The sequence below is a fragment of the Dipodomys merriami genome, unplaced genomic scaffold (assembly GCF_024711535.1).
Source record: "Dipodomys merriami isolate MVZ:Mamm:240054 unplaced genomic scaffold, mDipMer1.0.p SCAF_4, whole genome shotgun sequence".
Classification (NCBI taxonomy): domain Eukaryota; kingdom Metazoa; phylum Chordata; class Mammalia; order Rodentia; family Heteromyidae; genus Dipodomys; species Dipodomys merriami.
The window spans coordinates 67,571,674-67,587,016 of NW_027205603.1; the positions used below are offsets into that span (position 1 = coordinate 67,571,674).

Here is a 15,343-nt window from a genome sequence, read left to right on the forward strand (position 1 = left end):
CCCCTTCAGATATCACTTCCTACCTCTATCACATATTAATACATGACTCTATTTCCTGTTTGGTCTTCCCATGGGCTTTCATCAGTACACTTCTTTACCATAGGGACATGACTATCAAAACTTGACACTGCTGGTGTTTTGCATCCTTACATTCCCCTTGAGAATCTCTCTGAAAGTTAAGCAGATCTATCACCCTCCAAAAGCAAATATTCTTGTGAAAATTAAGGCTACTATTTGAGTATTTATCACCATCTGTTCTTTGTAAATAGTATAAGATTTAATTCTTTTAATATGACAAAAGGAAAGGAGGAAAAAAGGTAGGCATAAATTATTTTTGCATTTAAATATCACCACGAAAATGATAGGCATAAATTAACCTGACAAATATTATAGTGAAAATGAAGCTCATTTTATTTTCTTAGATTGAATCTTTTAATATGTTAACCACATGAACACTATTTTAAATGGAAATAAAACAATGGTATTTTGTGCTGCTTCAAGATTTTTATCTGATCCAACAAAACATTGTTTTAAAGTGTTTTAAATACCTTTTCTCTGTGTTTCCTTAAGAATACTTTGCCTCCATGCAGTTCTTTTCATCTGAGGAATTCCTGAGGCTAATAATTTTTGTTACCCAATAGCAATAACAAAGCTGTGATGTCGTTTGGATTTTTATTTCTGCAGAAGCAGGGGGTAAAAAACTACGGAGCACTGTGCAGAGAAGTACAGAAACAGGTCTGGCAGTGGAGATGAGGAACTGGATGACTCGACAGGCCAGCCGAGAATCTACAGATGGCAGCATGAACAGCTATAGCTCAGAAGGAAAGTAAGTAAGGCTGGTTAAGAGGCGTGTCTCTTCCACACCTTCCTTGTAGCCTTCTTGTCTGGTTCATCCTCTGTTCTCACAAAATCTAGCTCACACCCTCTGCAACCATTTTCATCGTCACTGGCTGACTTCCTGTGAAGAGAACTTTACTGATCTGCCACTGAGTGGTATGCTGTTTCTGGCTTTTTCCATCAAAGGATATAGGTTTGGGGATAAGGATAGCCTTTGCTGATAAGGTGTTAAAATGTGACTCTCACATTACATGTAAATAAAATATCTTGCCCTAGCTTGAAATAATATATAAAAGCACCAAAATAATGCGTGCTAGTACCATACCACATAGAGTATGCTAATTTTAAACATCTTTAATGTGTTTAAGTTATTATGAAAAAATAATTTTATGTACTAACAATATTTCATATCATTTATTTCGACTAATAAAGTTAACTAATAAATGAAATAAAAATAAATGAATAAATAAAAATAAGTGAAATATAATGCATTTTAATTACATGAAGTATAACATCCAAAAAGAAATTCCCCCCAAAATAGGGGCCCTATGTAATTATATGAACCTTTCCTTTGAATGAACTATCTTTGAGATTTTTTTTCTAAGTTTTTACAAACATTGTATAGCCAAGCAGGTGGTTCATGCCTGTAATACTAGCTATTCAGGGATGCTAAAATATGAAGATTGCTGTTCAAAGCCAGACCAAGCAGATAAACCCAAGAGTTTATCTCCAATTAATCTTTAAAAAGTTGAAAGTGGAGGTATGACTCAAGTGTTAAGAGCATCTGCATGAGCCAAAAAGCTGAGTGAAAGTGCAAGGTTCTTAAGTTTAAGCCCCAGTACAAGTACAAAAGGAAATAAAGGATTGTGTGACCCCATCACAAATAAATTAATGTTAATGATGACTATAGGTCTGTAAATGGATGTGTAAAGGGAATCAATAGATGTGTGGTTTACTAACCTTCCATCACTATGGAAACATTGAATGCTTAGACAGAAGTGTAGCCAATATTATGAAATATTACATGGGGTATAAAAACATTTAAACTGTGACCTCGACCCCAGATAGCTATCCTCCTAATAGATAAATAGGATAAATACTAATAAATTACTTTAACAAATATTATCTTCTACTGATCCAGACATCTGTTGTTCAAACAGATAACAAACAAACAAACCTGTTTTTCATATCAGAGATCCTATGAGGGGACTAGTTTTGTTTGAGAGGTGAAGGAAGGCTGCCAGGTTTGGCTAGAGATGCTCATTATACATCAGTTAAGGCTGTGCCTAAAGAAGAGGACCAAGCTGGAGACATCAAGCTAGTCAGTACCAGTATGAAGGAGAAATGCAAGGAGCCTAGAGGCTGCAGGAAGTGAAGTGGAGAAAGCGTCTCAAGGAAGAGGAAGAGATCCATCGAGTCAGGTTCTTCTAATCTGTTGAGTTAGATGAAACTGAGTAATGTGGTAATAAGTGCATTTACTTTTGTGGCCATTAGGTAAATTTTGCTAAAAGAAATTTTGGTTTCAAGAGAGAATGAAAAGGGAATAAATGCAGACATAATTTAAGGGCATGTTTTTCAAGGAATTTCAAGGAAAGAAATGGGGTGCTAACTTGGAAGAGAAGTGGAGTCAGTAGAAAGGATTATTTATGTAAGATGGAAGACATAGTAGCATGTTTAAATGTTGATGAGAATAATCTAGAAGGGTTTCTCCATCTATAAAAGAGGATAAATCATAGAACCTGTCTTCTAGTTAGGCCACTAGATTAAATACTATAGAACCTGCCATGGAATAGGTGCTTAATAGGTACTGGGCATGGCTGACAAATCACAGCCTCTGTCCTCCAGATCAAGAAAGAGGAAGACACATAAATAGAAGTCTGCACTCATGTAACAATTGCTTCATGTGACATACATTGACATACAGAATATGGAGCAAGAGTTATGGGAAGTGGACTGGGATGTTGGGGTCCAATAAATATCAGTGACAAAATAATGGTACCAGCCATGCTTCCACATAAAGTAGACTAGAGAGAGACATGGGACTGAGGGTTCCATCCATATGTTATTTTGCTTTCAGTTTGATTTTCCCCGGTGTCCGCTTGGCCTCTGATAGCCAGTTCAGCGATTTCCTCGATGGGCTGGGCCCTGCTCAGCTAGTGGGACGTCAGACTCTGGCCACTCCTGCAATGGGTAAGGCTTTCTGTCATGGAATTGTATTGCTTTTCTTTAGTATATTGAAAATTGTATTCCTTTAATTTCATAGACTCTTTACCACTATTACTAGCAGAAACAAAGTGAGATTTTTTTTAACAGTAATTTTTTTTTTCATTTTAATTTCTGATGATCTTTAAAGGAAGACATTGATAAAACTGGTAACATTTTTTTTTAATTTAAGGAGACATATGGGAAATGATAAACTGTTGTTAAACCAAGTTCTTTGGTGAAAGCACTTCTCTTAATGCATTTGTGTGGTAAAGCACATTTTTTTCTTCTTCTTGCACCATTAGGTGACATTCAGGTAGGAATGATGGACAAAAAGGGGCAGCTGGAGGTGGAAATCATTCGGGCCCGTGGCCTTGTTGTAAAACCAGGTTCCAAGACACTGCCAGGTAAAGAAACAGAAGAGATATTCCTATTATTGTCTATTAAACTATGGTGTTTTCATTTAGAAGCTGTGTTGTTTTTATTGCTGAAAAACTTAGATTTTAGTTAAAGATGCTAACAGATAAGTCAGTTATCTGACTTGCTTCAGGCTATCGTAGTCTGAGGTTTATCTTGAATTCAGTAAGTGTTCTCTTACTGGAGGAGAATAATATAAGCTCTTAAATAATTCCATATATATTAAAAATCCCTAAAATAAAAACTATCACATTTAGATGATTCATTTTTGTCACAACATATGCATAAGAAGTTCTCTTTTCTTAATAACTAGTGTTTTGTGCTGCTCTTCAGTTTTATCTAGATCTTCAAGTTTCACCTAAGGCACCCTTAAAACTCTAAAATTAGAATATAAGTTCCATGGTAGCATAAGCCAATATATGCTAAATGTTCTAATTGTAAGAGTTTTACCTCCTGTAGTATGTAAGGAAAAAGAGTCATTATTTAACTTTATGTCATATATTTCATACTGAAATGTTACTAGAATGTAAGATAATTGAAGCTGTGGAAAATGACACAGTGGTTTTACATGCTTTTCACATGTTTGAAACAATTACTGAGAATTCTGAAACTTCATTTCTAGCCTTAGCATCGTCACTACTGACATCTTAATTTTTCAATCCTTGCAGGAATTTAAAACTAGGATGCATTGCTTATTGTACAACATTGCCATTACCTTTTATGTTCATAAAAATAAAATTGTTTTGTCATAAAGAATATCATGACTTTTACATCAGTGGACATGAATTTAATGAAGTGTTTGCCAAATAAATTTTAAGCCATTGAATTTATATTTATCAACCTCTTCCTAGCCAATTTGAATATTCTATCCTCAAGCCTCATTCCTGCATGATACCCACACCACCATCAGTAAAGAAACACCTTTGAATGATAAGTAATCTTTTGGATTGGAGGAGCAAAAACAATTTAATTAAATTGAGCTTTTGGAAAATTAAAGATTAAGAGACCTCTCTAGAGGTGGGATGGTTAGAGACTGGAAATGTTTTACCTTACTTATCCAATGTTCAAATAGATACAAGTAGATGGACAAACAGCAATAAACAAACAAAAATTTCAAAAAGTATTCCAGCATCCCCTGCAACTCTCTGAGTGGCTGACGATTGTACATGATTTGAATTAAACATCCGGTACAAGACCAGGGACTTTCGATTGGCGTTAGCTCTTTCAGATAAAAATGAGGCTATTGCAGATGTCCCCCATAAGCTGGACACTGGACAGATGTGATTATCATTCACCCCTACCCCTTTTTTTCCCTAGCACCGTATGTCAAGGTGTATCTACTAGATAATGGAGTCTGCATAGCCAAAAAGAAAACGAAAGTGGCACGGAAAACGCTGGAACCCCTTTACCAGCAGCTGTTATCGTTTGAAGAGAGTCCCCAAGGAAAGGTTTTACAGGTATTTACTTATTTGCTGATTCCTTACATAAGAAACTACTTTTATGAAGCCAAACCTTGTATTCAGTACCTTTACTTGAGACATTCCTTTTTTTCCCTTGTTTTTTCACCATTATTGGGGCTTGAACTCAGGACCTCACACTCTTAATTAGCTTTTCTGCTCAAGGCTGGCACTCCTCCATTTGAGCCATACCTCTACTTCTGGATTTTTGGTGGTCAGTTGGAGCTAAGAGTCTCATGGACTTTCCTGCCCCATGCTGGCTTTGAATAGTGATTCTCAGATTACCACCTCATGAGTAGCTGAAGTATAAGCACAAGCCACCTGTGCCCAGTTTCTTGTCACATTCTGTTATGTTCTTCACAGCCGAAAGTCTTTGAAAACCTTAAAGTGGTGGCCAGTGTCATAAACTGTGTGTGTGTGTGTGTGTGTGTGTGTGTGTGTGTGTGTGTGTGTGTGTGCGCGCGCGCGCACGCGCGCGCGCGCGCGCGCACGCACGCACGCACGCAGGCACTCAGGGCCGGGGCGGGGGGAGGGGGGGAGGACGGGGGGGGGGGTGGGGGAGGGAAGAGATCCCATTATACATCAACTCCAATCTCTGTGGACTGCTCATCGCCAAAGCTTTAGTAGATTTTTGCAGTGTATCTTTGGATTCTGGTAGAAACAATTGTCCCATTCATCAAATACATCTATTTAATTATTCTTTGATGTCAAATGAACTTCACTATTTAAATGTATTTTTCAAGTTTTTTGTCAGGTATATGCTTATACTATTCTTTTCATTTTGCCAACAGATTATTGTCTGGGGAGATTATGGCCGAATGGATCACAAATCCTTTATGGGAGTGGCCCAGATACTTTTAGATGAACTGGAACTATCCAATATGGTGATTGGATGGTTCAAACTATTCCCCCCCTCCTCCCTAGTAGATCCAACCTTGGCCCCTCTGACAAGAAGAGCTTCCCAATCGTCTCTGGAAAGTTCCACTGGACCTTCTTACTCTCGTTCATAGCAGCTGTAAAACTGTTGTCACAGCAACCAGCGTTACAAAAAACATACATATATATCCACAGGTCGCAAACCCTGGTAACACTGCATGCTTAATGTTGTGTCTTCTGAGCCCATTTCTAGGGATACAAAGCGATCCTGTGTTCTCAGAGGAAGTTGCACACATTGTGCCCTAACGAAGGCCCTCAGGTGAAAGAGCAGAGCTATGAAGAACTATCAGGTTTGGAGTTCATTGACACTCGAGTTTTGGTCCAATCTGAAGCCATGGATTAATCTCAAAGAATCCCGTCAGTTTCATGCAACAAAAGCCCTTTTCAATGGCACCTTTATATTTTTATCGTTTTTCTTCATTTATCTAACCCAAAGCCCTGTTATGCCACAGAAATGGAGCTCTACAGCCATTAAGCCATGTTACAGGCCAAGGAATGAAGTCCTAAGAATCATCAGGTGAAAAGCAAGGTCAGGAACAAAGCATCCGCCCCTAGACCAGGATCCGGAGGGAGAGAGGCCAGCTGGGAAGCTCCAGCTGGCATGTCATTTACTGATGCCAAGATGTGTCGGACTCTGAAAATCACAATTCTGTGGCTACACTGTACTGAATGAAATTAAAGAAACTTTTGCATGGACTCAGATTAGCTGAATACTTTAAATTATTTTCTTGGGGCTGCAACTTGCAAAAAAAATAAATAAAAATCAGCCATTTTCAACAATTTATATTATTTTTAAAAGTAAATTTCACTAGTGCATGGTTTTAAATGGGGGAGAGAATGCAACAGGGTGATACAAAGACACACCATGTTTATTCTTTAACCACAGTCTGTGTTTTGGCAGACATTACAGATGAAAATACTTTCTAGCAGATACTTCAAATTCTCTTTATGTGACAACAACAGGATAATGTATTCACTTTCTTTCCATGTGAAAACACAAATCTTATGACCTTCAATATGTGCAGATTTTTCACATCGTTCTTCCTCTTCTCTCTCTCACTTTTCCTCTTCTCCCTCTTTTGTTTATTTTCTTCCTCCCAATGAAAGTGAACCTTATATTAAAAATGATGAGTTTTTTTATCTGATTTAATCCTCTACCCCATATTTGATTCAGGGCTGTAGGTGCATCTAAATTTATGAATTTCTCAAGGGAATTAATTTATTTAAGAGCTTTCTTTATTTCAAGCATGTTGAAAGGACTTTGCAACATGACTTGGGAGTACACTTAAGTAAGTCAGCATGTATTTGACAAAGAAGATATTTGAACTTTTGCAACTTATTGTACAGTGCATGGTAATTTTTTTTTCACCTTCAAAATTCAGTTTACAGGAAAATCCTACAATCATGTGGCCATTGTAATGTCTGATAAATTTGTTTTCAGCACCAGCATTATTCATACAGGGGTTCAAGTATTATTTGTAGGTATTCTTAGGGGTTTTTTGTTTGTTTTCTAATTCTTTAAATGATTTCGTTAGCCAGTTTCCATTTACTGTGTGAATAGACACACTGCTAAAAATTTGGAGCCCAGACACCCAAGGCTGTTTATTAATTCATTTTTCTGTAGTAAAAATCAAAATTTTCACAAGTTATATTTCTAAGGAAATATCATAAACATAAATTTGCAACAGTTTTAAAGCTCCAATTTTTAAGTGACTCAAAGAAAGTCAATATGCCTACTAACTAGTTCTCTGATGCTGTCATCAGAAGTCTACATGCAAATGCCCTGGAGTCAAAACCCCTGCCTTTGGTTCTACTGACTGACAGTTATTACCATTGGGTGGTGCTGCAAGGTCAAATTTCTCTCAAGTTCCCAATTTAGAGGAAATGTCACTGGTCAATGAAGTGAACCACCCTTCCCTTCTGGCTCTTATGTCCTCTTTGACAACACATTCTTAATAGATTGGTTTGACTTTCTTGCAATACTTTTTGAAGTTCACACACATCGCATCTGTTTAAATGAAGTCCATGCACAAATATTATTTTCTTTGCTTTTTATTTTTTTTCCTAATTCAGTGCTAATCATTGAAAACTATCATGCTTGATATGGTGCAAAAGTTAAAATGAGTATCACTAAAAATGCCTTCTCTTTATGTGGTGCAATATGAAATACATTAGGACTGTGTCTTGACAGTCTGAGATCTACGATGGACCCAGATAGAGTTTTGAAAAGAATGAATAAAACTTTATTGAAATAATTTAGACACCTGTGTACCAGCAACAATTGATTTAATAGACCTGTAGTGTCTATACTACCCCTTAGAATAAACGTTTACCATTTCCTGATACTAACAGGCAGTCACATAATCTTTTATGCATATTCCTATACAAATTATTTCTAATTTTAATAAGAAGGATATGACTGTATGGAATATTTGTACATACTTGTCATTATGCAGTATTTATTTAAAGTTGGTGTTGTTTTTGTTTTTTTTTTAATTTTCACATGTCTGCACCTCGACTTGTGGTTTAGTCATGTAAATAGCACTATGCTAGTGACCATTGCTGCCCTGTACATAATACATTTTCAAGTAAAGGGAATTCCAGTTGGGGGAAAAAACACAAAAAAGGGCAGATTAGTCCTGTAACAAACACCAACTAATGTAAATCAAATTCATTCTGGTGATGGTATTTAACACTTTAAATAAAACATTTTCTTTACAGATGTTGTATGTAGTACTTTCTCAGGTTTCTCTTCTCCTCATAGTTCTCTAAGCCTGCTGCAGTACTCCCCTGAGATGCCCCATCCTTCAGGACCAGGATATCACCTTCCATACCTTCCATACCTCTTTGTGACATTAGTGAGTTGCTGGGCTTTGCAAATTGCCCTCAACGGAAGACACACACACAGACACACACACACACACACACACACACGCTCACCTTACAACTTATTTATTTTTTAATGTTCTTATATTTGCATGCTTTCTGATTAATTGACTCAACAATTTGCAGATTTTATGAGCAATGCACATGAATCTTGCTGGTTACTGACAGTCACAAGGAAAGCTGAACCGGCTCTGCTGCGTCCTGTGTGAAGATGGTAGAACAGGTTGTCACGTGCTTAGATGTTTCTGCTAGAGTCATGTGAGCTTTGTGAGGGGTGGGGATATATTTTTGATTAGGGAGACATAAGTGGTAATTTGACATAACTTGTCCAGAGACTGGCTTCTACTGCATGATGTGGGTAGATGACAGTCTGTCTGTCCTTCTAGGTCTGTTCCTTCAACAGGGAGAAAGAGAACTCCAGCAGAGTTCCCATGGTATCCTCCCCAGGCTCTGAAATGAATAACTAGTTTAGATTTGCATTTAATTAGTAATCTAGCTCTCTATTCTTGGAAACAACTATTTCCTTTATTTCAAACAACTGGATTCAACCCAAGTACTCCATCTATCCTGTAATATTTTTCATTATTCATTGAGCTGTTTATTGATCTATTTCCCTGCTGTTCAAACACTCCTATAAACATTCCCTTGATACAGTTCTTTATACACTACCTCTTGAAAAGTCCTAAAATTATCAAAAATGATCCATGTGAGTCCCTTTGCAACTTCCAGCTCAGCACAGATCCCAACTAAATTCTAGCAACATGGACCCCCCACTGATGGCAGGACTCTAAGATCCAACTGCAACAACAAGGAACTCCATAATCATTCTTGCATGGGTTAGGACAGACATAACCGTCTCCAAAGCTGCCTGCCTGTGATGACAGCCGATAAAGCTCTGTGCACATAAAACCGTGTGCTCCATACGCTTCTTTCCTCTGTACCTCATAAGGATTCCATGTCTTGCCATTGTTCATCATGGATAAAACAGTTCACATTTGGTTACTGAAATGTGTATTGAGAGTTGACATTTTTGTAAATGGATATGATCATATGTGCCACTCAAATTATCCTTGTGGCATGAGTCAGGTCACTTAATCTCTTTGGTGCTCTTTCTCTCATCTGGAAATTAGGAGTCTGAATGAGTTACTTTGTCAGCATTTCAACATACAAGGTCCTTCAGGACAGGGACCGTATCTACTCTCTCTCCTCTTTTGTATCTTCAGTGTGAGGAACAATGCTTATCATATACATGTTCACATGTTCAATAAGCACCTGTCAAATTTTATTTAATTCCTGCTTCTTTTTGAGGCAGTATTCCAGGCATAGTAGAGAACAAAACAAACAGCCTACCCTCGTAGGGCTTTAATTTTACCAGAGGACAACACTGAATGAGATTACAAATATCGAACTTTCCTAATGTGCAGCACCCAGGATGACAGGACCCTGGAGCGAAGGGTTTTAACCCAGTCTAGACAGGAAAGACGGACATTTCAAATAGTAAGCAGGAATCAAATAGCAGATAAAGGCAGTGGAAGGCAGGCATGAGGTGAAATATATTCCACACAGACCAAACAGCAAGTGACAAATTTGAAGAAATATGATTCTACCATTTTGATTACCTTACAGTGTCTAAAACACCTGTGAACAAAAGTGAAAAAAATAAATTAACACAAGTGAGCATACATTTCTCTAGCCTGGGCTATTTCTGAGCTGCTAAAGAGTTCTGTTGAGGAGGTAGTTTTGATTTAAACTCACTATGAGATCTATTTGTGAGTGAGTTCGTTGATGAGGATTAAACCTCTGTGTAATTATATTTAAAACAGTTCTCAGAATGCTAAGCCCTTAATCCTCTAAATTGTTAGGTAGGCTTAAGAGCCACAGCCTGTAGTTCTCTGCCTGGTGTAGCACCTAACTCTTGCTGAAGAGATTACAGATGTGAAATGTACAGCTCTAACGGTACTTTCAAGTATTTTCAGAAAAGATGACTATTGTCAACACAGAATAGCCTTAAGTGTTGAAATTTATGTTCAGAAGACTTTAGCCTATAATGTCTTCAGTGCCTTGAGCAGGTATGCTTTCTCTTCTGTCCACCACATATTATTTCTTTGAGCCCTGCTGTTTTTCTAAGGGACTCAATTCTCATGTCAGAGGAGATGTGGATTCTTGTACCTTTGCCTGTGAAGAATTGAGGAGTGTTTTTGTTTCTGTAGTTGTATTTTGCTTTGCCTTGATAACAAAGAGGCAGTCTATTGCCAGGGACAGAAATTATGAGATGGAAAAAAAATTTTTTTTAAATGTCAAGAACTGCCAATGGTTATGCTTTCTGCCCTGTGATAAAAATTGGTTTGCCATGAGAGAAAAAAGTTCACAAAGCCAAAAGGATTCAAGAATTTCAAAGTCCCAGTGTCGTATGGGTTTCATGTTCCTGCTCCATTATGGCTGAGGGACAACTGCACTCTTGCCCTTCCAAGAAAGTGCACACATCCCAGCCATAATTAGTGAAGGATCCCACTGCTGATTAATCCTGATGAACACATTAGCCCAAGGATGAGTCAAATCTTGAAGGTAAAATTGAGATTACCTAGGGCAACCATGCCTCATTAAGAGAACTTTAAGGGTTGGGAGCATGCAGCCTCTGCTTGACAAGTATACAGAGAATTCCAGTAGAACACATCCCAGCCCATTCCCTTTTAAACTTCTTCATATCCTAAAATTCCTTTCTGGTATTTTATACTTCCTGGGAGTACCACTACCACTACTTTCTAGAAATACACAGCAAAGGCCTAATTTCTCTTCCATTAGCCATTTTCTTATCCCCCTTAGAAGCATTATAGCATGTTAGCTAAAAGTATTTGCTTCGATAAAAATGTCTGAATTTGAACATATACTCCTCATTTGCTACCTATATAACAAATAGACCACATGGCCTGTTTTCTCCTGTGCAGTGGCAAAGCATGGATGAGAATAGTACCTGATGTTCAAGGTGTTGAGAGGATTAAATGAAGTGACAGGGACAAGAAACAGAAGCACTCACTAAGATTTAGCTATTGTGGTGCTGATGATAATTATAATTATGATAGGTACTATGATTTGTTCTTTTTCTTTTCCAGGCACTTCTAATCAATGCCTTCAGCCACTTGTCACATACTAGAAACTTCTTCACCTCACTTATGCTCTCCAGAATCAATCAATAGGCTCCAAAAAGGCACTGGCAGAGCCAGACACAGGTGGCTCACACCTGTAATCCTAGCTACTCAGGAGCCTGAGATCTGAGGATTGTGGTTAAAGGCTGGCCCTGGCAGGAAAGTCCATGAGACCCTTATCTCCAATTAACCACTAGAGAACTGGAAGTGGCACTGTGGCTCAAGTGGTAGAGCACATGACTTGAGCTGAAGAGCTCAGGGATAGCACCCAGGCCCAGAGTTCAAGCCCAATAACCCCCCCAAAAAGGGGAGGGGGGCCAGTAGTTTATGAAGAGGAAGGACTCTGCTGCCCCTTATCTCTACTACCTCTTTCAGGCTGAGCTGGTGGTTGACTCAGTCTCTTAGATCCTTAAAGGGAATTACTTCCTCATTCTGTCTTAGTGAAATTTCAGTTTTAGACAAACAACAGATATAAAAGTTTATTCGTCTTTAATTTTTTCCCATGGACTTTGTCCAATATTCCAACCTGCCAAAATGATTATGCCTGTTCTAACCCTGGCATTCGCTCTGAATTATGTAAAGCCCTAGGTCTCTTCAAAGACACTTGCGGGCACTGCCGGCTGGGAGTCTCCTGTTGATCTGATAAGGAATTACTGTGTCTTTTCCATGTCTTTGATTAAATGTTGACCACAATAAGACCAAGATGAAAGCCTTGTTAACTCTCTCCTGCTAATGTTAATTAATATCAATAGCAGTCGTGTAACACATAATCACTTACCAAATGACTAGTTTATATGCATGATTTAAGTTCATTCTTATGAAATAAGTATTCCCATCTATTTTGCAGATAAGAAAGCCATAGTTAAGATAGTTTAAACAATGTAACCAAGGTCCTCCATCTGAGAAATGGCATATCCAGATGCAAACCTGAGTCCTCTGATAATACACTGTGTTGTTCAATTGACTGTGAAGGAATTTCCCTTGAGCACAACCACCATGCATTTCCCTACCTCATCCACAGGAAATCCATCAAGATCTTTTTCAGATGATTTACTTGCAATGTAGATATACTACATGTAATGTACTTTCTGTTCAATCTCAGAGCTAACAAAAACATGGGTGCTTTTTGATAGGATGGTAAGAAAGAGGTTGCTGCTTATAGCAACACCACTTCCCTGGATTGTTTTTTAAATTTTCATTAGAACCTAGATAGATAGATAGATAGATAGATAGATAGATAGATAGATAGATAGATAGATAGATAGATAGGTAGATAGGTAGATAGGTAGATAGATATAGATAGATAGATGATAGGCATAACATGGGCATTTTCTGATGGTGGCTTTTTTTCCTAAAATAAACTCATGCTTTAGTTAGTTTTACCACTTCCATTTGAAGACTCCTTGTATTCTATCCAGTTGCAGACAAGAAAGCAAGAGAATTAGAAAATGCTTTAGCATTTTTCCCACTGTTACGTCTGAGTAGCAGAAGGGTCTGTCCTTTCCTTGACAACTCTTTGAACCCAAAAGAACTGAAACATTCAGCTGGGTTACACTAGCATTCAGCTGGGTTACACTAGCATTTTTCCAGCCTTCCTGGGTTCTGCTCTTATAGGTTCCTTTATAACACTGTATCATATTTTTAAAAACTGTAGAGTCTAAAATTTTTACTTTCATTGGCAACTTTCTGCCTTTCCTGGTCAATATTGTCATGTTTATGTCTTCTAATTACTTTGATTTGTTCTTTTTGTCACTTCTTAAGGTGGGACACTGGATCATTGATTTTAAATCTTTCTTTCCTGATATAAACCTTAAAGTTACACAATGTATTTAATCACTGCTTTAGCCAAGTCCACAACTGTTGACTTGTATTTTAATTATCATTCAGCTAAAATATTTCATCATGCTCATAAGCAATGTAGAAGTGCACTAATTACAAATATTTGGAATTCTGCAAATATTTGAGAATCTGAAAGTTTCTGCCTTCTAATTCTAATATTCAACTCAATTATTTTTAATATATTTAGTAATATGGATGAGCTTAAGTCTACCTTCTTAATATCACTTCCAAGTTTTCCTATCTTCTTTTGTTTTTATGTTCTTTTCTACCTTTTGGATTAATGTATATTTTTAAATTAATCACTTTTTCTTTCCTCTATTTGCTCTGCATTAACTTTTATTTGTACTTCTAAATATATTATAAAATGCATTCACCATTTATTAGTATTTCTTGATGCATATTAAATACACACATATTACACTGAAAAATTCTATTTACTCTGACTATCCAATAATTATAAGCAATTATGCTCATTTACTTTGTCTTCATGAATAATAAAATGCTACATGGCAGTGTATTATTTTTCTTTAAGTCAGTTATATTTCAAAGCAATTAAGAGAATAAATATTCTGTTGTATTTCTAGTAGTATTTACTTTTTCTTGTTCTTTTATTCTTTCCCATACATTCAAGTTTCCTGTCTGCTTTCATTTCATTGCAACCTGAAATTTTTCTCTTAGCAATTCTTTTTTTTTTTTTTTTTGTCGGTCGTGGGGCTTGAACTCTGGGCCTGGGCGCTGTCCCTCAGCTCTTCAGCTCAAGGGGAGCGCTCTACCACTTGAGCTACAGCGCCACTTCCGGTTTGCTGGTGGTTTATTGGAGATATGAGTCTCACGGTCTTTCCTGCCCGGGCTGGCTTTGAATCGCGATCCTCAGATCTCAGCCTCCTGAGTAGCTAGGATTACAGGCGTGAGCTACCAGCGCCCGGCCTCTTAGCAATTCTTAAAGAACAGAAATTCCAATAAGTCCTCTAGGCTTATTAATCTGAAAATATCTTTAATATACTGAGGTATGTATGTGAATGTGTATTGTGAAAATATATTTCCCCAAGATTGTGTGTGTGTGGGGGGGGGGGGGGGGTAGGTGTGGGTGTGCCAGACCCTAGTACTATTGCTCAGCATTTTTGCTCAAGGCTAGTGCCTTACCACTTGATCCATAACTCCACTTTAGCTTTTTGCTAATTGGGGATAAATCTTTCAGATTTGCCATATCCAGACTGGCTTCAAACCACAAGTTTTAGCCCTCCGCCTCCTGAGTAGGTAGAGTAACAGGCATGAGCCACAGGCCACAAGCACCTGGCTATACCTTTTATTTATTTGTTTGTTTATTTGTTTACCAGTCCTGGGGCTTGCACTCAGGACCTGGGCACTGTCCCTGAGCTTCTTTTGCTTAAGGCTGGCACTGTACCACTTGAGCCATGGTTCCACTTCTGGCTTTTTCTGTTTGGTCAAAGGTAGTGTCTCACGCACGCTAGGCAAGCACTCTACCACTAAACCACATTCCCAGCCCCTGACATTTTTTTGAAGTATAGTTTTTAATGGATAAGGAATTTGGTGATTGCCTTAACTTTAAAGTTGCCCCTTCATGTCATCCAGCACCCATTATTTGGGCTTAGAAGTCATTTGATA

The 15,343-nt window shown here is 37.7% G+C and overlaps 1 protein-coding gene across 44 annotated transcripts in view; it reads left to right on the forward strand.

Moving 5' to 3' along the window:
- Rims2 (regulating synaptic membrane exocytosis 2) overlaps positions 1-8,571 on the forward strand; it is a 427,098-nt gene extending 418,527 nt beyond the window's left edge. For all 44 annotated transcript variants that reach the window (XM_069991192.1, XM_069991193.1, XM_069991195.1 and 41 more), the window contains 5 exons: positions 685-826; positions 2,915-3,027; positions 3,345-3,446; positions 4,774-4,913; positions 5,705-8,571. In XM_069991192.1, the coding sequence (XP_069847293.1) occupies positions 685-826; positions 2,915-3,027; positions 3,345-3,446; positions 4,774-4,913; positions 5,705-5,923 (716 nt within the window). In that variant the 3' untranslated portion in view covers positions 5,924-8,571. The remainder of the gene's footprint in view (positions 1-684; positions 827-2,914; positions 3,028-3,344; positions 3,447-4,773; positions 4,914-5,704) is intronic.
- Positions 8,572-15,343: the final 6,772 nt, after the last annotated feature.